We start from the raw sequence: 24,188 nt of genomic DNA on the forward strand, positions 1-24,188 counted from the left end.
ATTGCGCAGCTCCCCTCTTTTGCCTTTTCCAGATTGACAAACTGCAGGTGGTTTTTAGGTGGCTAGGAGGCACTATTTTGGATGATCTCGGTAGGGAGTTGGGGGCGATGTGCCAGATGCGTCCTCTCGTAATCTCGACTCGGGCTGTGCAGCGTCTATGTACCCAAAGCACTGAGAGTTGATGCTCTGCCATTATGCCGAGCAAAGTCGCTGGGCCGTGTCTCAGGATCAACTTTCAGAGCCCCAAAGCTGAGAACGCCGGGCAAGTGGTGCACTGCCCTTGTCGAGATAGGAGAGGATGTGTTATCGAGGCTGTTGTGAGTACGCTTTGTGCGTATGAATGAGACACTGTATCACCTGCCTAGGCAGATTAAGAATGCGCGAACATGGATGGATGAAGCACACAAGAAATACACTTGTACGTTCCGCGTGTTTTCTAGCTTACGCTTGCAACGAACCGATTCCCCATGAAGAACCATGGTAGGATTAAAAATGCCCTTCCGAATATCCAATTCCACGACCCGAATAGGCGCTACCCGACCCGAAAAGCCGCCCCATCGGGCGCCGACCCGGCGCGGGAACCCACTCACCACCCGAATGACGAAATCAACAGTCAGCCCGGAGAACAAGCTTTTTGTCCGTCTTATCAAGCAGGAATATATAAATACAGTAGAGAATCCCAGCCATATGCAGCATGTAAAATCACATCCAGCCTCTACAGCATCCACCCGCCACTATGATGAAAGCCGTTGAAGTTCGAGGCACTCAGGCCAACCCTGAAGTCACCCTCAATCCGGCCGTTCCAAGGCCATCTCCGAAAAAGGCTGAGATTCTCGTCAAAGTCCACGCTGCGGCCGTCACGAGAGATGAGCTCACCTGGGAGGAGTTGTGGCGTCGTCCCCTCCGCATTCCGGGCCACGATATCTCTGGGGAAATCGCCGCCTTGGGGCCGGACTACCAGGGAGATTTGAGAGTCGGAGACGAAGTCTATTCCATGATTCATGCATTTCGGGGTCTAGGACAGGCGGAATATGTCATTGTTGAGAGCTCAGAGGTGGCCAGGAAGCCACGGCTGCTGAATCATGCTCAGGCCTCTGCGATGCCGATTCCGCTGCTGACTGCTTGGGAGGCCATTTTCGAGCGCGCGCAGGTGCAGAAGGGATGGAAGGTGCTTGTCACTGGCGCCAACGGTGCAGTTGGGGTTATCCTGGTGCAGATGGCTTCTCGCTTGGCTGGTGCCGAGGTCGTCGCTGTCTCAAGTCCACAGCATCATGAGACGTTGAAGCAACTTGGTGCTAGTCAAGTCGTTGACTATAACACGCCGAACTGGGAGGATACGATCAAGGACGTTGATGTCGTTATCGACACGGTAGGGGATCCTATCCTGACTAAAACATGGAAGACAGTCAAGAGCCATGGTCACATCATTACCGTGGGGCCACCGCCGGCGGCATGGGAATACGGAAAAGGCCGGCCGGATGAGTTGGACGAGTTTCCCAACGTGAAGTGGCTCTTCTTCATTGTCGTTCCAAAGAGAGAAACACTGGAGAAGGCGGCGCAGTTGATTGATAATGGAACAATCAAGCCTATAGCCATCGAATTGTTTTCTCCTGATAAGGCATCTCAGGCTCATAAGAGTGCTTCAATACGGAATAGGAAGGGCAAGGTTGTCATTGAGTTTGTGCCAGAAAAGAACTGAACTGGGTTAAGGCCAATGGCCGTGGCAGTTTTCGAAGTTTTCTCTTTTTCTTGGTTAATATATCCATTTAGACTTTTATAAATGACAAAACCTATATTCAAGCTCTACCGTAACAAGGCTCCCCCAGCATGGAAGCTAGCTGGTAACTGAGGCTACTACCACGGACGATCAATGTGATCGTACGAAGCAAATCGTGATTTCTCAGTCCGCGTAAGACCATCAATCTATTATCTGTTAGTATATCTCGCGAAGAAATATATCCTTTTTCTTCCCCATTTAAACTTACCTCCTCTACAACTCCAGTGATGGAAACCTCCAATGGGACTGGCGCTTGCTCGCCAAACTTGGTAGTCTTCGCCGCACCATCCCCCATGTCCGTTTGTGTCCATCCAGGGCAGATGACCATGGACGTAAGCCACTCTTCTTCCAGATGGACCTTGCGCATAAGGTAGTTGACGGCGGCCTTGCTGGCCCCGTAGGCGCCGAATTTTTCGGGTATGTTGTCCGTGATACTTCCCATGGAGGATGAAATGACAACAAATTTAGGGTTAGTAGCATTTCGTAGGAGAGGCTTGGTGGCCTGCAGAAGTGCGATTGGGGCCACTGTGTTGATGGCAATATGAGAGGTGATCTGGTCTAGAGGCGTATCTGAAACGGGGCCATGGTGAGTCTGGACCCCAGCGTTGGCAATGACGAGATCGAGGTGGCCGATGCGATCCGAAATACTTGCGATGCTGGATGGAGTGCTAGAGTTGTCGAGGCTATCGATTTTGATGACAAGGAGAGAGCTTTCGGCTCCGTGAGGGAGCTCTGGTAGAGAGCTAACAGAAGAAGGATTGTTTGGATTTCGTACAGCGGCAACTACTACTGTGTTGTCCCTTGCAAGAAACTTTTTGACGAGCTCAAATCCAATACCTACTATAAATTAGCACATTTCCTTTCATAGCAACGATGTACTGAAGGAGCTATGCTAGAGCGCACCTCTGTTGGCACCAGTGATCAAAACCACTGTCTTGTTTGCAGCCGTCATGTTGGATTATTTTTGTATTGAACGTCTTTGGAACTTAAAGTAGTCTCAAGGTTGACAGCTTTCAACTATCAAACGCTAGATTTTATTTCTGCTGGCACTTCTCATCTTCATGCGTAGGCATCCAGGTGTTTAAATATCTACATTTCAAGCTCATGATTCTAATTACCTTTTTCCCATGTTTGTGTTCCGGGCCCCCTTGTCCCTCGCATTTCTGACAAAGTCAAGATTTCGAGAGGCAGAAATTACCAATTATATAATACCTCCTAGACCAACAAGAAGCTCTTATCACCGAGAGCGGCCGGCGCCGTGTCTCGAGCCCGAATGCATTGCCAACGGTGTACATTCTCCATATTAACGGACATTTGTCAGCTCGGCATCGGATGTGCGCCGAGAGACGCCGAGCGGCCAGGATTCATTACGAAGGTAAATAGCTAAACTGAAAGTTACAAGAAAACAATCGTCGTTATTTTTCGAGTTAGCTGACGCTATCTATTACCTACTTTCAAATTAGCAATTGCTTCCTCAATAGGGAAAACTCTCGCAAGTTCCCAAGCTCCTGTTCTCGCTGCTGTCGGCCCCTCTCACGCTCACCGTCAAGCCGATATGCAGCTGATTTGACAGTCGCGAAACTTTTGTTGGATAATCAGCAAGAAGCATAACCTGATGGAGCGGCAAGAGAGCGGCATAGATAACAATCGAGAAAGTCTCCATGCAGCCACGACGGCAGAGCCTGCTCCGGGTACAAAGCCAAAGAGCAGAGTACGTACAATGCGCTCTGCCGCGTAAGAAGTGGTACTTACAGACTTACTATTAGGCTTGCGATGTGTGTCACAAAAGAAAGGTCAAATGCGATAGGAATAAGCCATCGTGCTCTGAGTGTGTCAAGTTTGCCGCTGATTGCACCTACATTGTGGCTGCAACTCCGAAAAAGATTACACGCCGCAGGTGAGCTTACATCCGGTTATTTCTCCCCGTTAATGTTTTTTCTTGTCACCCATACAAAAATGAAATTGGAGAAAAGTCCAAAGTATCCAACTTCGGACCAACTAACCTTCCATAGACCCAAGAAACATGAAGCCCTAGAAAAGAAAGTCGGCGAGCTTGAAAGCATCCTACGCCAGGCGCTCAAAAGCCGCGAATCTGCAACAATCAGTCAACCCAATGAGGGCCAAGTAGTATCAAAGCCTACGGCGCAAAGCCTTCAAGTAGCCGATTCATCGCCTCTACACAGCCCCCCATTCAATTTTACCTACGGCTCCAATGCAGGATATGTCAGGGCATCGTTGTTGCAAGAGCTTGTGGAGTGGGTTCCGCAGCCTTTCAGATCATTTGTGAAGTCTTGCAGCGGCAGCTACACAAAGGATAATAAAATTTTAAAAGGGCGGCAGGAGTATGTTACTCTTATTCGGACCTATTTCAGTACACTCAACCAGACTATTACGCTATTCGATCAAGATGACTTCTTTGCGCGTTTTTCTGAACTCGAAATGGATCAGATTCGAGCAGACGCAGCACTCTGGACGGCCACAAATATCATGTGTGCTCTCGCTCTACGTCAAGAAGCAACGATCTCTCTAATTGGATGTCCCCGTTCTCGTGATCAAGAAGCTTGGCAGTATTTACATACTGCATTAGACAAGGCGGTAGAGATTACCATTCGAGGCAGTGAGGACCTATTAGCTATCCAAGCACTGCTAGGAATGACCATATTCCTCCAGTCTTCACCAGACGCACATCCAGCATCGACCATCCTTGCAGCTGCAATAAGGCTAGTTCTTCAACATGGCCTCCATATTCAGAAAGACGAACAGCCTCTGGATCAGCTTGACTTTGAGGCTAGGCGTCTCGCACTCCAGCGAAGTCGTGTATTTTGGATTGCATACTATCTTGATCATGACCTTGCAAGCAGACTCGAAAGGCCGCCTTTAATACACGAGGATGATATTGGTATCGATCTTCCTCCACAATACCCTGAAGATGGACTGGGTTATATATCCTCTATTAATGGTACCATAAATATCAATTATATGCATGTTCGTGCTCACCTTGCCCTCATTGAGGGCCACATCCATCGACGACTCATATCTGCAAGGGCAAGGCGCCAAACGAGCACAGAGCGACAGGCCGCGATCCAAGAGCTGGAATTAGAGCTGTGCAGCTGGAAGTCTTCGTCCCTTGATCTGAATTTTGTGATGGACAGCTTGGGCAGCTTTTGTGCAGACCGAACTCCGTGTGCGACTTTTGGAAGCGCGGGAATCTTTTTGTTCCGTGTATTGTATCTGACCTATCTCAACTGTCACACTAATCTGCATGGGTTATCTTACCAAGCCTTGAGGATGCAAGCCTGGGACTATCCCCGCCGCCAAATTAAGTCGTCTGATTCATCTACTATTCAACTGTTACCGTTGGTCCTAGCCGCCGGTGGGGATGTAGGACCGCCGCGCTGTTGTGTTGCATCAGCAAGAGCTTCCTTGAGTCTATTCCGCGTTACTGATTACGACCATGCTTGTTCACTGTAAGTAATATCCACTAGTGTCGAATTCTAAGTCGAAAGATCCTCATGAACTAACTTCTTGCAACAAAGAGCTGCACTTCACCACCATGTTACGGCTCTGATAGTTCTTGTTGCTCATGCTGCAAAGAATCCTCTAGCAGATGAGTCAATGGCAGACATCCAGCTTGTTCTGCCTGTGGTAGACATGCTCCATAAATTTGAAGAGGTTTCAAAAGACAGCAGCATTGAATATGCGAAGAAAATAGCTGCTCAGCTTGTGCATGAGTACGCGCGTCGAGCGTTATTTGAGTAGTCAAATTTGGGGGTATGCAAAACGAGTGCTGTCTGTAAATTGCTGAAAAGGGTTTGGCGAAGGGATACAACTATGAAAGTCAAAGGAACGATTAGGATTCAGATCACATCATAGAAACATTATGATGCTTTGACGAGCGAAAATCCTCAACATTCCCGACATGATGTACGTAGTACTAGTTACATAGAAGCTCGCTTAAAAGAGTCCACTTCTACTCGGGTCGACAATATGTTCATGAGGCTAGACCAATAGTCAATGTAACGGCATAAGCACGATGAAAGAGTCCCAGTTCAACCAACAACCCAAGCGGGGAAGTTCGCGTACGCAATAGTTGTATTAGCTTATGTCTTGATTGGTTGATACTGCATATTGTCTGCGTTGCCATGTGCATTAGGTGGCTTTGTGCCAACTTTTATGACTATTCATATGCGATAGATGGGACGGGGCATGATTAATGACAGAACGTATTGAGAAATGACTCGTAGCAATGTCGTTTGTGAAGATCTCTAGAGTAGTGAAGGATCAAGAGTCTCCGTGAAGTTGCCTTAGCGATATGCACCGCGGAGGTCTGAGTTGATTAATTTCTATTCAACCGCATGTAGACAAAATGCTAAGCGAACCTCTCACTCAGTTCGCCTAATTATTTTCAGGCATCGAGTTATAACTACGTCATTATTTGGAGCATCGAATATCAGCTCAAGGCAAGCAATGAATATAGGTCGAATTTTGTAGTCCGATTGGAGCAAATTGAAGTGAAGCTCGTGGATAGACTATACTTGGAATGCAAATAAAATACAAGGACTATGACGTGCAAATAAGTTCCATAAAACTTGCGTAAAGCGGACAAATAAGGTATAGATTTGTTTGTCGTATTCCATCGATCTAGTGGCACTCGGAATCAGTTCGGTCTTTAGTGTGGGTCCATCTAAGGCGAATACAGTGCCACCCCATAATCATTCTTTCTTTTCGTACGGGTTTGAACCATGATCAGATCTATTGTCCGCCTCTGATGAAATAACCAGTGGGCCTAATTCTTTCGATTATAGTGGCCCCGTCTTGTCGGTACCCTGCAAACCGAGCTCCTTAAGGCCATAACGCCACGTCCAGAGGCTGAGTCTGAAATCCCGTGGAGAATTCTTCTGATCTATTAAGAACTATATGTCATTGGTTTCATCTGAATGGTGTTTTTGATAAGAGAATGTCGACAAAGCCGAGCTTGATTGAGCTGTTGTTCAACCCCCAGCCGTATAAGCACGTTTCGGCAGAGACAATTATAGACAACATTTAGCTACTTAGTACAATAAATGTACTCTATAAGCTCACTATACTTCGTTCAACAATAAATATCTAGTGTGTATATCTAGCTTGCCAATCTTGTTCTAGATGCAATTTCTGTTTGCTTTGGAAAGCGCGCCACTACAGTCTTAGGAAACTGGATTCCTGTCAAAACGGGACGAAGCATCCAACAACATTGCAATGGCCGCTGCTCACCTCGCCATAAGGCCAGAGAAGCAAAATTTCGTATCTTGCCGTATATTTTTCGTCTGAGACGGGGTAAAGCTCTGCCCAGATTCTTGCTCAGCCACATCACTCGCAGATCTCTCTTGATTTGCTTTCGGCCTCCGCTCGCTCATTTCTCGCGTTCTGTAGTAGCTAGTGGTTTAACTTGCCACTAATTTCTGGTGTAGGGGCTAATATAGTTACGGCATCGCCGTAATTGGCAATATCACTTTATCAATCTCCGCGTGACGACTATGGGCTTCATGCAAGTTAACTGGTTGTCACACAACAATTATCTTCCAGATTATTTCATAAGTACATAGCATAGAGTTGCAATATCATTTAATACCAATCAGTACATTCAATAATACCATATATAGTTTAAATACACAAAATAATTGGCAACTCTGGCTTATTCTCACTCGCTCCGCTATGCTATCATAATAACAATGTTCAGGATTGGCCGGGTTCATGAGCGTCGATTGCCTCTAAGAACCACCACTATAGGTGACAGTGTTCTCTGCTGTGCAATACATCGCGGCCTCCTATCCTTTACGTACTGCTTAGGAATTTTCTCTCAGTTAAAATCCGAAAGCCTCGTGCTGAGTTACGTGTTTTAAAGCATCATAAATCCGCAGCCGCCGGCTACCAGTGCAAAGCTTGTTGCTGGTGTCAGAGCTTGAGTTTATGTACCTTTAACATATACGTCAGCTGTACACACGCGAAGAAGCTCGGGCTCGGGCTCACCGACCCACGCTGGGACCATAGATCCAGAGAATTTTTAGCCATTCTTATAGTACAGCGCCATTATTCTCCCAGGGATCTTAGCCAAATTGGTGCGAATTAGAAGGTGTCTGGCAAATCAAGAACCGCCTTCTCAAGTATGGAACAAATCTTCATAATTGAATGCTAAGTGAGATTCGATATGGGATACAGAGTTGCCTTTATAAACAGATGCTCATCTATACGCCCCTAAATACTCACTGGGTAGAATGATTCTACATTCAGCGAAGCAAAATGCCCCAGCAATAGTCATCTTCTATGGATACGGCAGATGGTGCAATCTGATTCTATAGAGAAAGAGATAAAAAACAGTGTCTGACCGTCCCGTTTCATTACAGCGGAGATCATCCAGTGTAATCTTATTTGGCTGAAAGCTTGCAATATCAAGGCGCCTAGTCTAGAGCTAGTTTCCCATCTCAGCTCGGATATTCGGTCTGAGGGTTATGATGGATTGTTTCAGCAGTTATATTGAATGATCAAATGCAGCTCTCTAGCTTGCTCGTTTCTAGCTTGCTTGTTTTATAACCTACTGCATGCTCAATATTGCCTATAATGTGCAAGCGACAGTGACCGGAAGAGGCTACCCGGCTATATCGAGTGACTATAAAATACAGTGAGTGCGGCATTTGAAAAGTCCTAGCAATCGCGCGCATAATTTGTTTCGTCAATGGCTTGAAGATCAGCTCATGCGGCTGAGGACGGTCTTCACCGGCTCTGACAAAAGCACACTGTAAACCACTATAGCATTATCTCATATTCAGCTGCCTGGAGAGTGCCACTGAGAGTGAATATCTTCAATTATTGGTCAAGCATACATATTTTGGAGCATTGGGTTTTCCTAGTGTAGCAAGTGTGAGCGAGCTACCTAACTCAAATTGGCATGCATCGACGATTGCAAAGGCGGCAGTGATAGTACCGGTGCTTCTACGAAGTCCAACTTTTCGCTGGGCTTTGTCTGAGAAAGGCATGGCCTGACGACGATTTGACGTATGTCGGCAATAGCTTGATGAGGAGCTATAGGGCATTGCTACGAATTGAGTTTGCCAAGGCACATGTCAGTCAGCTAAGCTGTCGTGTACGCCACCTCAAGCTAATGTAGGAGAAGTTTAGTGCCAGTCACAGCCAATAGGACCCATCCATGGTTGTTTTATATCGCTAAACACCAAGATTTGTTCGAGGACCAACAAATTCAGCTTCCTATTCGTTCAGTTTGTTCTTTTTTGGAGACCCAAAGGGTAAAGAAAGAAAGAGCTAGCCACTCTATCACATCTCCGATCCCACACGGCACAATCATGTTCATAGCTTCCAATGCAATGGTTGGATATTTTTCAAAACTCAAAGTTCCACTCAGCAAGATCAACATCCCATCTATACGATAAAACAGGTATCATCAACCCCTCTTCAGAGCGGGGTTTAAGCAATCTGCCAAGATCTGGAATCCTGCTCAGCCGGGATATGAACAGAATGGCAAGGTCGGGTATAGTCTGCTGTGCCGTCTTCTCGGGAGAGCCCTAAAAAGTTCGCCTCCAACTAGATCAGGTATACCGATGGAGTTTAGTTAAGAATTTCGTCAGAGCCGATAAAGATAGATATAAAATGGTCTTGGTTGACGAGTTTGAAAGAGCTTTGCTCGTCAAGCTGATACACTCAAAACAAAGAGTCTCCCAGTAGTTCTTTTGCTAGGCTTATTCTATCTCAACTATCTTTATGCCGTCTCATAACACGGTGCCTATCCAATTCAGCAATATGGGCAGCAAAGCAGGTGTCGCAGATGGAGACCGTTTCGACTTCATTGTCGTTGGAGGTGGCACCGCTGGCAACTGTGTTGCCGGTCGCCTGGCCGAGAATCCCAAGGCTAGCATCTTGGTGATTGAAGCCGGTGTTGGCAATCCGGAAGAACTTCCCGAGATTACCACACCGTCCAACGCTATGAACCTGCGTAACAGTGAACATGATTGGTCTTATAAGACCACCATGGTCAAGCGTGATGATTATGAGCGTGTTGAAAAGCCCAATACGCGAGGCAAGATGTTGGGTGGAAGTTCATCATTAAATTACTTTACATGGGTTCCAGGCTGTAAGCCTACTTTTGATCGATGGGAGGAATGGGGAGGCAAAGAATGGACTTGGGATCCTCTCCTCCATTACCTTCGCAAAAGTGCCACCTATCACGACGACCCCAAGCTTTATAGGCCAGATCTTAAGAAAATCGGCGGCGGAGGCCCTATCCACATCTCTCACGCTGAGCTCATTGACGAGATGAAGCCCTTCCGTGATAACGTCTTCAAGGCCTGGAAGTCACGCGGAAAGCCTATTACGGAAAATATCTATGACGGCGAGATGAACGGCCTCTATCACTGTGTCGACACTATTTATAAGGGAGTGCGCTCCGGAAGCTACCTCTTCCTTAAAGACAAGCCCAACATCACGGTTCTGGCTGAGACTCATGCCAAGAAGCTACTCATCAGCTACGCTGATCGAATTTGCCGCGGCGTGAGAGTTGTTCTTCCGAATGGCAAGGACATCAACGTCTACGCAGACCGCGAAGTCATTCTTTCAGAAGGCGTTTTTGAAAGCCCCAAGCTCTTGATGCTCAGTGGCGTTGGTCCGGAGCGTGAGCTCAAGAAATTCGATATTGACGTAATTGTTGACTCGCGTCATGTTGGCCAAAATCTCATCGATCATCCGGCTGTACCCTTTGTGTTGCGTGTTAAACCCGAGATCGGCATGGATACTGCTGTCCTTAGAAAGGGCCCAGAGAATGAAAAGATACACGCCCAATATAAGAAAGATCATTCTGGCCCAGCCGGATCAGGTTTCTTGGAGGTTGTGGGTTTCCCTCGAATTGATGAGTATCTAGAGAAAGATCCCGACTACCAGAAGGCCAAGAAAGCCAACGGCGGAAAGGATCCTTTCTCGCCTGAGGGACAGCCACATTTTGAGCTCGATTTTGTGTGCCTTTGGGGCAGCGCATTCCAGTGGCACTTCCCACCCCCTCCAGAAGGCGAACACACCACTGTCGTTGTGGATCTGGTCCGTCCTATCTCAGGCCCCGGCGAGGTTACCTTGAAGAGCGCCGATCCGCTTGAGCAACCCTACATCAACCTTAATTTCTTCGCTGACGACCTTGATATAATTGCTATGCGCGAGGGTATCCGATTCACCTACGATGTGTTGACCAAGGGCGAAGGCTTCAAGGACCAAGTCGTGTCCGAGTCGCCATGGCCGATGCCACTCCACTCAGACGTGGAGATGAAGCGCGCCGTCTTGGATCGCTGCCAAACCGCTTTCCATCCTGTCGGAACTGCCCGACTAAGCAAGAATATCGAACAAGGCGTGGTTGATCCCGCGCTCAAGGTTCATGGAGTTCATAATCTCCGCGTTATCGACGCCTCTGTCATTCCATTGATTCCCGATTGCCGTATTCAGAACTCTGTGTATGCGGTGGCTGAAAAGGGAGCCGATTTGATCAAGGCAGATCATAAGGATATCTACTGAGTGAATTGGGCAAAGAGTATGGAGCTAATGGAGAATATTCCGCGCAACCCAAAACAGTAAAACATGACAAAAACAAGAAAAAAAAATTTAACACTCAATATAATAATAGTCATCAAAATGAGAATGCAGAATCTAGGCTTTACGCAGCTTCCTACCAATACACTCTTTCAAATCATTAATATTTTAAACCTATTGAGACTACAATTGAGAACGAAGCTTGATGTAGTTCCATTGCTAACTAAAGCTTAGCCGTCTACTGGCTTCGCAGAGCTTTGATGTATAGAGAACTACGCGTGCAGGTTGTGTGTTAGTTGCTTAGTTCGCTTTCAAATTCCCCGCGCAGAAATTATCTAACAGCGGTCTGACCTTGAGAAAATCCGACCCTGCCCTTTCGGCTATTTACCAGGGTGTATTGAATTTGGAGGTTGAGAGGTCGAAACCCTTGCCATATTGGAATACAGATAATCCTTATGAACTTTTGTAGCTCATTCACAACCGGGCCTTCTTTTTTTTACGGCACATTATTTAACAATTGCTCCGTAAAATTTGCTCCAATGAAACCAGAGTATGCATTGAAAATTATAGAAGTTAACGGGCATGTTTGTTCAAATAACTTTAAACAGTAAGTTGATAGTTTAACTTGTGACAAGAGCAGATCATTAGCTGAGAAAGCTTTGGCAACCGACCAAGGTTCTAATTATATGCATCTCTTTCTCGAAGATTTATTCCTCCTTTGGAAAAAAGCGGCTCTTCCGAGGTGAGATTTACGAGAGTCATCGCATGATCAATCCTTTAAATCGGCTGTCGCCTACTGTATTTGGAATATTCGCCAAGAACAGGCGCTTCGGCAAATATCTCTGTCAAGCTGTAAACCATTCTTTGGTCAAATATACGAGCCCAGGGGAAGCTTGGAGACGAAGCAGTGGATACTCGCGACTGTATTCCATAGATCGTTCGGCATCTGAGCTGCTTACTACTCCGGATGTAGCTATTTCCGAATCTAGAGCAGTAGACATTGTTGGCACAGCTTACAACTTACACTAGATGTTATCTTACGCACGACGTCAGCGGAGGCTCAATGGGGTGGATACAGCTATTCACGAACGAAATGTTCCACACAGCACACAAGTTGGGATAATGGGATAATGAACATGTGATGATTCTTCATGCGGCTCTTATTCAAGCGTAATTCGAAACAACGATGGACAAGCCTGGGAGCCTTTGGAGAACAGCATGGAAGTGGAACCAGACAACCCCAGGCTGTCAGATTTTTAACAGAGCCCACAACTAAGTCATAAGACAGCTGTGCATAGACTTGAGAGCGTGCTTCCCATCAAATTTTCGCATTCGCTAAAGCTGAATCTTCAATGTCAAGTATAGAACCTAAGCTGAGTGATAAGCGCGAAACTATTTAGGCGTATTTTGAGGCGGCTCGAAGCGCGCAGCGTCTGCTTACTTCGCCTCAGTTAGCCAAACCAGCTCTATTGATGCTGCGCCTTGCTCTTGCAAGGGTCTATGTACGAGTCATGCCGCCTTTGCCGCATTCTTATAGGGCTGACTTCCGTATCTGGCCGCCGCATGACGCATCAGGTCTTCTTATGTTGTCATATCGAAAGATTGTATCCTTGACCATATTTTCTACTACGTATAGAGGCATATCAAAAGGTTTTCAGTGTTCATCCAACTATTTTCTACTCTACACGTCATGACACGGCCATTCCCGCTAATGTCGCTCCCTGAGGAGATTGTCGAGCTCATCTGTCGGCAGCTCACGATCCGTGACTCTCTGACTTTGTCTTTTGTTTGCCGAGCATCGAAAGCCCTCAATCGTATTGTGACGCCTGTTCTATATTCTCGTTTTAACCCGTGGGGAAAGATGAAGAAGCTTGCCGATTTCCTCAGGTCTATTAGTCTACGACCTGAACTTGGTGGATATGTGCAGGAAATCATTTTTAGCGGATCCTTATTCTGGTTTGAGCTTACAGAAGACCATCTCGCCGTCTTTGCGGATGTGGCGACTAGATTGGGCATAGACCTCGAAGATTGGATGAAGGAATATCCATACGAGGCCGTGACGCAGCTCGTCATCGCGCAGACACCCAATGTGAAGATCATGGATGTTGTTGTGGACGAGGTTTATGCCGAGGCTGGCGCCGGGGCTTTCAGACTGCTAGAGAAATTGGCTGCTCAAACTCCAAGATGGGTATCTTTGCCTCAGCTACACCAGCTTACAGTGGGCCATGAGGAGCCCAGGAGAATTTCTCTGGGATACTTTGGGGGGATTATTGAGCTTGCACCTCACATACAAGAGCTCACTATAAGCCCTTGCTACGGCCTCTATTGTGATGAGGAGCCTAAGAATGACCGATTCTCTCTCAACAATGTGACAAACCTAAAGCTTGATGGTGGTCACATATCCAAGTCTCAGTTAGAATCGATAGTCCGTCTTTGTAGACGGTTAGAGATTTTTGAGTTGAGGCACAACACTATGTATGCTGGCCTTCCGGAAGTTATTGTGACACCTAGGGAGGTGATTGAGATACTGGCGCTACGTAAACATACCCTTCGCTCTATCTCAGTTGACCTAGGATACCGAGAACGCCGGACGCCGGACGACCTTAGTTTCACCGGCTTCTGCGCAGATGGTCATCAAATTCTTTCTCTTAAAGAATTTTCGCGGCTTGAAACATTTAAGATTGATGGATCCTCAGTCCTATTTCCGGAAATTACAAAGTCAGACTATCACACGAATGTTCTCGTCAATTTATTGCCCAAATCTATCCGCCAGTTTCAGCTCATAAACGCGCAGTACGAGGCTGTTGCCAATATGATCTGTCTAGTTGAATCGATTACCGAGTTTCCCTTACTTAAAGAAGTGACTCTGACGGGAAATGTAGCGGGTGGGCCCCTAGGTGAAGACATGGTGGAATTTGATAAGCATGAGCTTGACACCCTTTACGCAATGCTGGAAAGGAATGGAATAATGATTGGAAAGAAATCAAGATAAGTTAAACTCCTACTAGGTATAGTTATTGCTATTAAAATCCTAGTGGGCAAAAGGTGTCGGGCGTTTGTCAGACTATGGGATGGATATTGGTATTCCCGGCAGGAGTGTAGTCGTATAGATGACTATACAATACACAACGTTAATTATCCACAAGAACTCGATATACTAATTTTGGAATGCCCCGATAAAAGGGGTATTACTCTTCGTATTCACTAGCTGAAAATAAAAGCGCTCTAGTTCGTACCCAGCTCGGGGGAAGATTTAGATAATAACGATCCTTCATGACCCACTAGGGCTGATGTTCCTGCTCAATTACTACTACCATCTTGGCTTGAAGTAGTGGCATGAGGGAGTGGTATGTTTTAGGAAACTCATCTTGGTCAGCAAACGATGGGCGTAATACTTATAAGAGCTAATGCAGCACTAATCGCCCGATTGGGAGCAGCAGGCATGCTGTGCCCTACCAACTTGAACAAGGCAGAAAAAGTTCATCACGCGATCCTTAGTAGAACAGATGAATGGGATATACTATGTATAAGATATACCGAGAGCCAAGACAGCGCTAGCCTATTTTCTTTTATTTCCAATACTGATACGCATGAAAATAGCTGGTTTGAGGCGCAATCTAGAACGTCTCCATGGAGTGACTATCCATGTATCGACTATCCATGTATCGACTATCCGCGGCGACTGTCACTGATGCCCTTGTAACCGTAGGTAGGGCTGACACCACTACAAATTTCCACCCATAAGGCGTGCCATGTGTTTGGGACCCCTGATACACTTCTCGGCCGGTACCCGATGTAGAAGTGGTTTCGCCCGGCCCCATTGTATCGTTCGGTCGTATCTCCTTGTATTTTCAGCCGCATCCTCCACTTCAAGCCTGACTCATTTCCTTCATCGCGGGATGATCCACCTCTCTTTCTGCTCGCTAAAAGCTCCGACACCCTTGTTTCGAACTGTTGTTAAGCAAGGGGTGTCAGGAGCGGCATCCATATCCCAGTTGAATGGCACGGTCGATGGTTTAGGACACGAGGTTGTAGCTGTTGGATTCGATGTGGAGAATCTCCGCGTCTAACCTTTCCCTTGGAAAACGCAGCTATGCGAGTTTCCCCGACGCAGGGCTAGGAGGCATACACCGATTCTAGTTCGTCCACTAAGAGCTTTGTTGAAGGAAAGCTGCGCGTACTATTATCTCACTGCCCGTAAGGGAAACTCTAGGACTAATCGAGCATGGAGTTCGCCAGCCCTATGACTCCGGTTTGGGTAGGGCTAAACAATTCGGCCCAATCGAGTCATATTTCGCGCCGACACTTGATGAGAGCACATATAACTTCCTCATCGCAAGTTCAACTCTGAGCGGGCATGGTGTTGTTCTAGTGATTCGCTGCAGTTTCCCCATGCCTGTAGTGGCTTACTCGTTCACATGTCTTGTTTATTAAAGATTACTCTCCTCATATCTTGCAGGGATGTCCAGTCAAGAAAAAGACGGCGCTTAATAAAAATTAATGGTACAATCCTATAGGCTAGAAAACGAGAAATAAGAATCTATTTTGATATACGACATCGAAAAGGAAATATCTCGAGATACGAGTGTGTGAGCTTACATACATACGGCTGCTCCCATAGTAAATTCATGCATAAGTTGTTGAACATCCGTAGGGCTGAGTAAGATGGTAAAAATGTAAAATCTCCAATTTTTGTTCTCTTTACAGTTGAGTTCAATAAGTGAAGGCCTCAATTCAATGTGGAGCCCTTTGTCTCGAAATCTTTCTCAGTTCAAGATCAGGCAGATCGGTCAAGCCACAACCCACTGGCATGGGGTTTTGGGCTGTTTGGATAACCCCTGCTTATCCCCGTTATCAGCTCCAAAGTAGGCAATCTGATCGACCTTCGCAGACAGTTCGGCATTATTAGTGGAACTCAGCACAAATCTCGGTGGGTTATAAGTGGAACTCCGATGCTCATCGCTTCTCTGATAGGCTCCCTCATATGAAACTTAGACTTTTTGTCAGTGCGTGCCGCTGTCCGGGGCGGTCTCGCCATCAATTCGGGGATGTTTGTGGGGCCGCTGGCAACCGTTGTTTCTTAACGCCGCGGCTGTCGCTTGCGCTTCGGCATTATCCGTGGAGAGGGTACCAGTAGGCCATTTTGGGGTCGTTGACAAAGAGACAGCTGGTTGCGAAACTGCGGAGAGCCTGCTTGGCATAGAGAGCTAGTGGTAATATCGTGCCACCAGTATTTCCGTGGCAGTGGTTAGACAGTAACTGTCATATGCGCAGGAGGAATGCCATTGTTGGTGGCGGGTGTCAACGGAAGGAGTCTGCTTCGTCCGACTCGTCCGAATAGTCCAAAAGTCGGAGTTGCAGGGGTCGAGCGAGCGCGTTTATGCAAGAGTATGTGATAAAGGTAACGAATTTGGAAAAACTTCCGTTTATAAGCTGGATATCGAAAGACCCGATAGCCGGTATTATTTAAGTGTTCGGATGTTGGCGCGAGTTCCTAACAATCGGATCCTCCCGTTCTCTATCGCCGTCAAATACGCCGCCACTCGGCGTTTACAGCGTGCCCATGCTATGTTCCTATTGCACCATTGCTTTCCTGCCAGCTACTTTGGGAAAGCATTCAAAAACTTTGCCGTTCGATGAGAGATGGGGGCGTTGCGGGTAAACTAGCCAGCCTTATTCGCTGCTCTGGTAGTTCCAAGATATGCCAAGGCGTTTTTTTTTTGTCACTTGCACCGATCAGCAAGAAGCATCTGTTCAGCCAAAAGAGATAGCTAGTCTAGATATCATCAGGATCGATCTTCTTCTATAGGTTTCGGCTCTCGTTCTTATGAAGCTAGTCCCCTTCTGCTTTATGGCAATGGCTTAATTAAGAAAAGAGCGTCTAATACGAGACAAGTTCTTAGTTGGTTGACAGTTGACATGTTTTACGTTCGCATAGAAATAGTCAGAGTTATATAATCTATATATCAAAATAGATTAAACAAACTATACCATGTGGGATTAATACACAAGGAAATGTCGTCGTATCGTTTCCATCAGCTGCCCAGTTATCCTTTGATCGCCACGGCATACACAGCATCTCGCTTACTTTTACAGACTTTCACTCTCAGGAAATTACTGCACTCACTTTATCTATTTCCAAATCTCTATCGCCACGTTGCCACCCCCTGGTGGCGCGATGCTCCCAATGCATCCATCCAGAGCCCCGGGATCGCGTACTGAGCCAGTGCTTAAGCGCGGCAGTGGGATGACGGGCAGCGAACCACAGGGCAATTATAGATATATCGACCCACTACAGGGTTATAAAAATGCAACTCTGACCGCTCGTGCACTCGCGGGGATGGAATGGAAATAGATTTGGCTGACTAGCTCGCGGGAGCTTGAGTCAAGGCGAAGCTAGGAAACCCAGAGACAACACCAAAATCCTGGATATCGACATTGTAAACTCTAGTTAGTTGAGCATTGAAGATGGCAAGATTCGGAAGATTCCGTCGACTGCCCTGTATCAAGACAAAAAAAATTTGCTGGAGGCGAAAAAAAGAAACTACATAAACGTGATGACCTCTGCTTCAAACCTGGAATGAACAGCCAAACACAAGCAACGCAGCAACCATCGAAGAGCTTCGGCGATCCCCGTCAATCATACAGCCTTGAAGACAATTCTCACGTGACCGGCGCCAGGAACCTATTTCCTCTACTACACGAGGGAGGATTGAGGCTCGGTATTGCGCCTCTAATTCGGAGTGCCTAGCTAGTTAAAATCCCACCAGTGGAAATGTGGCTTTCCGCGTTTCCTCCTAGCTGTCATCGATCCGGTTAATCTGTGGAGACCAGCCACCACACCCCTTCGGTGTGTGCCCTGTCAGCAGCGATCGGGGGGGGCTAGCTTATTGGTGGTGATGCCTTCGCTTAGGATATAGTTCGGACAGCATGGACTTATAAACAGCTCGACTTAATTCGAAATACGAGAGGGTTGCACTACTCCAAAGTGCTGACAGAAGATGTGATATAAAATGGGAATAGAAAAAGGGAGGTAACGAAAACCAATTGCTTGCGGAAAAGAGATAACTGGGGAGGAAAGAACAAAACCAAACCAAATAACAACTCATCTCGATCTCTTCAAAACGATTCGATATTCCAGCTTCATGTATCACAGGCGAAACTCGTTGGCACGTTGCTTGTCGGTCAAGATGCCTGGAGGCGACTCAAAAGAAAACATACCGGCGGGAGATTTTGACCTGCTCCTATTTAGGCGACGGCGATTCCGTACCGCGAAAGCCTGTTATCCGTGTCGACGACGCAAGGTCAAGTGTGACCTTAATCAGCCATGCGGGACATGCATCAGTCGGGAGCATCCCGACTTATGTGACTACACAACCAATACCTTTGCTGGTGCGGATCCGTCTACCTCCGAGAACAACCCGAATAGTAGGGAGCAGCAGCAGTCAGGAGCTGCCACCGCGAATTCTACGGCCTCTGATATGGCTCAGGGGGTTTTTGTTGACCTGGCGTTGCCCTACAATACAAAGGTGCATCTAGGCTCAGAGTCTCTGCCCAGTGTTTTCTCAATTGCAGGTGGAAAGGGGAAAGACCCTGCTTCGTCTCCGTTGAAATTTTCGATGGACCCAAAGGTAATTTTCGAGCTGCTATGTCTTCAAGACTCCAGCACTACGTTTCCCTTTACGAATTTGTGGATGCCAGGTGACGGCATTGAAAAAGTCTACAGCGCTCTACCAGAGGACGAGGTTATCTTGAGGTAAATATTGCCCTGATCTATTTCTTATTATTGCTTTATAGACTTTAAGCTAACTGATTTCAAGCCACTTTCGATTATACGAAGAATCCCTATTTCATCTCGAGTCCTCGATCATAAATCTACGAAAGTTTGAAACTTCGCTTCTGGAATTTCTTCAGCGCCGCAGAAATATTCCACCCAGTGCATTTCTGGATTGCCTGTCTGAATATCCAATCTCATGGTTTGGGCTGCTGTTCGGAATGCTGGCATGCGGTGCCCAGCTTGCTTCGATAGAAGGAGAGCTTGATATTACGAAAGCATGGGTTTTTGGTAAGTCTTTGGAGTAAAAATATCCATTATTTTTTGGGGGATTTGATACTTATACTGCCATATAGCTTGTTGCTCTTTTCAGTGCTTACGATCATGCAACTTCACTTCGTACCCAAATCTAGAGGTTGTTCAGACCTTGATAATGTTAGTAAACTACCTGAGGAACCAGGGAGATGCAGGGGCGTCGTGGTCAATGTTGGGTGAGTAATCCCGCATATTCTCCTTCTCAAAAACTTCCACGAGTCATTTTCTTACATACGGTGTGCCATAATAGGCTTAGCAATACGACTTGCCCAAGCCCTTGGCATTCACTGCACGCCTGATCCCAACAACATCAGCAACACCACAAGAAGAGAAGAAGCCATTATCAAATCATCAATATGGTAAGAGCCTTTCTCATTTTCACTGTTTGTAAGTTCATAACTAATGCTTTTGAAAATCTGCAGGCGATCTCTAGTCTGGCAAGACACTCTTTCATCCCTTTGTTACGATCGGCCATCCGGAATTACTGTTTTTGAATCCATCCCATCGACAACTGCCTCGCCTCGATTCTATTCATTCTTTGACAGCTGTCATCATCTGTTTGTTACAGCAAATAAGATCAGTCACTCTCAGAATCAAGCCAAATTCTCCGGGGAGCGACTACCCAACGAAGCGATTCTTGATTTCCGAAAGATTGTCAACGTCATCGAGACCCGATCGGTACCTCATCTACAAGATTTATCCAAATGCCAGTCCAAGAATGATTATATGCAACACTACATCTTCCGACTTTTCTCTGACTCTGTCATGGTTTGCCTATACAGGCCCGCCATGACGGGTGATGAAGCACAAGACAGCGACATCACCGAGTACTACTTGAACCGATGCCGATCTGCTTTGCAAACATACATGGAACTTCTTAATTTGAACGGAGCTTTCCAGAGGCTTTGGTTTTTCGTTCACATCACTTTCAGCTGTGCTCTTATTTTGGGCCAGGCGGCCAATACGCGAAACATTCATGCAGACAAGGCATTCTTGAAGCGTTTCTTCAATAGCGTGTCGCAAAATCGTGCATTTGTCAACCTTCCCGTTTATGAAAATGCTTGGAGGCTACTGCGTGAATTCTTATTTGCAGACGAGCCGATTACGGAATATTAGAAGGTAGAAAGGACTTTGCGAAATGTATGGCGGCATACTGGCATGATGCGGCTGGCCGCAATTTATACCCTTTGGAGGTTGTTATCATGATGTCACTCATGGCATGGCATGGCATGGTTGGATTTAATTCGCGCAACAGGAAAGCATTATTGTTTTGTAGGTTGATAGTATAGTTGGTCATGATGGGTTTGCATATACGATAAAGCTTTGTTTATTTTGAAGATCCCATAGTCTTTAAGGTGCCCTTGATTCTCAGCAATAATCTTTTCCAACGTTATATCTCTATATCCTAGGCACCCTAGAATGGTCGAGATCCACTTCTCTATCTTAACATCTGTAGCTCTTTTCCGAGTTATAATGTAGCATAACGATAAACATGGAAACGGAGAACACGGTTCACCATGAGAAAATGAGAAATAAAGCGTAATGGAAAGAAGAATGCCGAAAATGCGACTTGATATAAGAATCTATCATCGTGTTCATTAGGATAATAGCGATTCTCATCATATCATAGACGAGATGATAATGATCAGCAACTAACTGTCTGCCAGCGCCTTTTGCTTGTATTCCTCTGCCAATCGTTCTAAAACTTTAATTGCTTCCTGTTCCCTCCCCAGCGGTACAAAACAATGGTCATGGTAAAAGCCGCTAACCGGGTTGACGCCCATTTTATGCTCCGCCAATCTCGTGGCTATCACCGCCATGAACCCAACAGCCTCCAAGCTTGACGTCACATTCAGCGTGATCATTTTGCAAGGGAAGAAGAAGTCAATCTTATGTGCTTCCGCATATTCCTGGCTGACAATAACTGTAATTCCCTCGGTTTCTTTAAACAAGAGCTGGGTTTCCGCCAGCGGCGGGAGATTCGATGCGTCGGTAAGAGTTGCAAAGACATAGGTTGTGTCATGCAGAGTGGTGGTGAGAGTGGCTAAGAGCTTAGCTAGCGACTTCTCGCCAGGGTCGTTTGCGAGCTTGGACATTATGTTTCGGCTGGTATTGTATGGTTATTGCAGTGTTTTATGATAGATAGTCTTTCGTATCCCTTGATACCGGTTATAAATACGGACAGCGCTCAGCAATGACTTTGCGTGTATGAAGCAATCCATGGAATGCAAAAGTTTCTGATGTTCTTTTATACATGTTACATAAGCGCTATAATCTCCGCAAAATGTAAGGCGCGCCCATTCGTACATGGAAATTTACTAGGTTCTATAGCCGCATATAGTTGGGAAGCAGACTACCTACTAAAATGCTCCATTTCTCAACCAAAAGCAACAGATGTTGGTTCAAGTTGAGATCTTCATCCAAATCAATTCAAAATAGGTAAACTCGTTTAACAGTACAATGCTTGCAATTAAATGCTAATAGAGGTATACCAAGCTATGGGATTAGGTAATACGCCATTCATGTTCATTTTATTCAACGCTGCCAGAACCCGTGCAACAAAAGAGTGGTTTAAAGAGTTGTTTACTCGTACAACAAAAATATAAACTTGACTAATACGAGAGAGATCAGGAGTGGGTTCTAGCTGCCCAAGACCAGAAAATGTATACATGCTATACAATACAATACATATCTAAAGGTTCGAATTATCTGCACTTTTAAATACACCGTGGCGCCCAGCTCCGGCACTAAATTGGGCCGCGCCCTTAACGCTCTCCGTAGTAATTACCTGGGAGCCATTAACAAACTCATTCCTCAACGCATCCACAAACGACGTCGCGTTATAAGCCGAGTAGTAGCAGTTTGCTCGGTCCACGTTCATGCATTCCTGAGGGAAGCCAAGCAGCTGCCTAGCAATCTTCGTAGCCTCCTCTAAAGACTGTCCCTTGGGAACAATGCGGTTGGCAAGCCCCATCTGGAGAGCCTCTTGAGCACCAACCGGTCTGCCGGTGAGGATCAGATCCAATGCACGGCCAAGACCAATGATGGCCTGCAGTCGAACCGTGCCGCCATCGATGAGCGGGACACCGAAGCGTCGACAAAAGATGCCAAAAACAGCATCCTCTTCAACAACACGAATATCGCCCAAGAGAGACAGCTCCATGCCTCCCGCAACGGCGTATCCTGCTACTGCACAGATGACGGGTTTCTTGATCTGAAGTCGAGAGGGACCGATAGGCCCAATCTGGCGGTCGCCGGTCACGGCATGACCGCCATCAACAATCGGGCCCATATAGTCCATGTCTCCAGGACCGTTCCACTTGGCCACCTCGTGTAAATCGAAGCCGGCGCAGAAGGATCCATGGGCGCCATGAAAGACGCAAACCTTTTGGCTGGCATCGTCTTCGAAAGCAATAAAAGCCTCTGTCAGCTTTCGCGCAGTAGGGCCGTCAACTGCATTTCTGCGGTGTTGTCTGTTAATGGTGATGGTAGTGATGCCGTCAGCAGTCTTAGTAACCTGCACACACGCATTCTCGTCTCCGGCTGGCGGCGCCATTGTGGAGCTCTGACAATATTGGAGTTAATTTGTGATATGCAACAACATATGTATATGTATGAGGGCAAATTCTACTCTGCTTGTCATAAGCTTATATAAATGACATTTGCTCCGCTCATCCGAGGCAAAGGCGTATTCTACAGATGATTCTGAGTAGAGTACAATGCGGAGAAGAGGCTGCTGACACTGCCGTTCCTAAACATAAAGTGTTGCTCAATCTGCCGTAATGCCGTAAACAGCCGGGGTTTCTTCCCTAATTCATAGTGAGTTCATAGCTCAAAATTGCATAGTTGGCGAATACAGCAGTTTAGTCATGGTTACCGGAGACTTAAACCATGTGAAATGCCTCGGTAGAACTCAAAATGGCAATGAATTGGATACGCTTGCATGTAGCTAAAACAAGTGCCTTGCCCGAAAGAGTACACAAAATCCGATCCTGGAGGGCACTCTTCTGTAGGTATTATCGCCTCTAAGAACACAGACATAAAATAATTATTTTAAAAAAAATTTAACTCCCATTTAAATTTTTGTTCGATTGAACAAAATGGTTGATCCAGTATGAGAAACACTCCACTGTCATCTTATTGTTGACATATGATGCTGAACTAAGCGCTATAAGCAAGAGGGGCTGCATCGCCCCCCCAAGAGAAACGCGGGGGCGCTAAACACTGCAGCAAATTTAACCAAACTATGTATTCAATTGGCCCAGCATTATTAACCACTACTGCCCGAGTTTTGACAATTATAAAATTGAATCGCTGTAATATACAGAGTAGTATTGCACGTGTACTCACCGTGCTATACATACCTCTGTGCATATGTATTGAAGGGTTGTCATTCGCTATAACACTGCGCTGCTTCTGATATCTTTCAAGCCCGCCGTATTATGCCTGATTATGCATTATGTAACGTTGTCTTAAATATATCGCGTCATTGTAAAATTAACAGAAGATTGCATCATATCGTGTAACTATGTTGAAAGACTACGTGTCGTAACTATCTCTATTCAAGAGTGAGTCGTGTCGGCAATATGATATACTAGTATTATACAGCTAATAGTTGCGCATGGGATATAAGGATCGCCACATCACCATCGGTTTCAATCAGCACAACAGTCTCTTATGAAACTACCTATAGAGATGGGGGAAATAGAGATTTGCTGGGAAAATATATTCTGACCACCAGGTGGCAGACGTCTTTATTTTTATTAG

The 24,188-nt window shown here is 46.2% G+C and overlaps 8 protein-coding genes across 8 annotated transcripts; 5 read left to right on the forward strand and 3 right to left on the reverse strand.

Annotated features, from left to right (window-relative positions):
• The first annotated feature begins 435 nt into the window (after positions 1–435).
• Positions 436–1,801, forward strand: TrAFT101_011819 (uncharacterized protein). The gene has a single exon (XM_024908594.2). It carries the CDS (start codon positions 737–739, stop codon positions 1,697–1,699), a length of 963 nt encoding a protein of 320 aa, XP_024757754.1. The 5' UTR covers positions 436–736; the 3' UTR covers positions 1,700–1,801.
• A 53-nt stretch (positions 1,802–1,854) lies between these two features.
• TrAFT101_011820 (uncharacterized protein) lies at positions 1,855–2,729 on the reverse strand (the record flags this gene model as incomplete). The annotated part of the gene is made up of 3 exons (XM_066129385.1): positions 1,855–1,923; positions 1,986–2,614; positions 2,681–2,729. 3 exons carry the CDS (start codon positions 2,727–2,729, stop codon positions 1,855–1,857), a joined length of 747 nt encoding a protein of 248 aa, XP_065985518.1.
• A 663-nt stretch (positions 2,730–3,392) lies between these two features.
• TrAFT101_011821 (uncharacterized protein) lies at positions 3,393–5,758 on the forward strand (the record flags this gene model as incomplete). The annotated part of the gene is made up of 4 exons (XM_024902704.2): positions 3,393–3,488; positions 3,544–3,674; positions 3,790–5,244; positions 5,314–5,758. 4 exons carry the CDS (start codon positions 3,393–3,395, stop codon positions 5,534–5,536), a joined length of 1,905 nt encoding a protein of 634 aa, XP_024757752.1. The 3' UTR covers positions 5,537–5,758.
• A 3,660-nt stretch (positions 5,759–9,418) lies between these two features.
• Positions 9,419–11,816, forward strand: TrAFT101_011822 (uncharacterized protein). Its single transcript, XM_024908593.2, has one exon. It carries the CDS (start codon positions 9,527–9,529, stop codon positions 11,315–11,317), a length of 1,791 nt encoding a protein of 596 aa, XP_024757751.2. The 5' UTR covers positions 9,419–9,526; the 3' UTR covers positions 11,318–11,816.
• A 1,172-nt stretch (positions 11,817–12,988) lies between these two features.
• TrAFT101_011823 (uncharacterized protein) lies at positions 12,989–14,506 on the forward strand. Its single transcript, XM_024905408.2, has one exon. It carries the CDS (start codon positions 13,023–13,025, stop codon positions 14,322–14,324), a length of 1,302 nt encoding a protein of 433 aa, XP_024757750.2. The 5' UTR covers positions 12,989–13,022; the 3' UTR covers positions 14,325–14,506.
• A 4,016-nt stretch (positions 14,507–18,522) lies between these two features.
• On the forward strand, positions 18,523–20,793 carry TrAFT101_011824 (uncharacterized protein; the record flags this gene model as incomplete). The annotated part of the gene is made up of 5 exons (XM_066129386.1): positions 18,523–19,088; positions 19,153–19,397; positions 19,520–19,597; positions 19,672–19,780; positions 19,844–20,793. The coding sequence occupies 5 exons, from the start codon at positions 18,523–18,525 to the stop codon at positions 20,535–20,537; spliced, it is 1,692 nt and encodes a 563-aa protein (XP_065985519.1). The 3' UTR covers positions 20,538–20,793.
• On the reverse strand, positions 20,742–21,620 carry TrAFT101_011825 (uncharacterized protein). Its single transcript, XM_024908592.2, has one exon. The coding sequence runs from the start codon at positions 21,515–21,517 to the stop codon at positions 21,074–21,076; it is 444 nt and encodes a 147-aa protein (XP_024757748.2). The 5' UTR covers positions 21,518–21,620; the 3' UTR covers positions 20,742–21,073.
• Positions 21,621–22,100: 480 nt separating this feature from the next.
• Positions 22,101–23,464, reverse strand: TrAFT101_012077 (uncharacterized protein). The gene has a single exon (XM_066129469.1). The coding sequence runs from the start codon at positions 22,975–22,977 to the stop codon at positions 22,114–22,116; it is 864 nt and encodes a 287-aa protein (XP_065985520.1). The 5' UTR covers positions 22,978–23,464; the 3' UTR covers positions 22,101–22,113.
• Between the last annotated feature and the right edge of the window lie 724 nt (positions 23,465–24,188).

Source organism: Trichoderma asperellum, chromosome 7 (assembly GCF_020647865.1).
Source record: "Trichoderma asperellum chromosome 7, complete sequence".
Classification (NCBI taxonomy): domain Eukaryota; kingdom Fungi; phylum Ascomycota; class Sordariomycetes; order Hypocreales; family Hypocreaceae; genus Trichoderma; species Trichoderma asperellum.

Excerpts from the sequence above, each read along its gene's own strand:
- TrAFT101_011819 (XM_024908594.2), top strand. The coding sequence starts at position 737 with ATGATGAAAGCCGTTGAAGTTCGAGGCACTCAGGCCAACCCTGAAGTC.
- TrAFT101_011822 (XM_024908593.2), top strand. The coding sequence starts at position 9,527 with ATGCCGTCTCATAACACGGTGCCTATCCAATTCAGCAATATGGGCAGC.
- TrAFT101_011823 (XM_024905408.2), top strand. The coding sequence starts at position 13,023 with ATGACACGGCCATTCCCGCTAATGTCGCTCCCTGAGGAGATTGTCGAG.
- TrAFT101_011825 (XM_024908592.2), bottom strand. The coding sequence starts at position 21,517 with ATGTCCAAGCTCGCAAACGACCCTGGCGAGAAGTCGCTAGCTAAGCTC.
- TrAFT101_012077 (XM_066129469.1), bottom strand. The coding sequence starts at position 22,977 with ATGGCGCCGCCAGCCGGAGACGAGAATGCGTGTGTGCAGGTTACTAAG.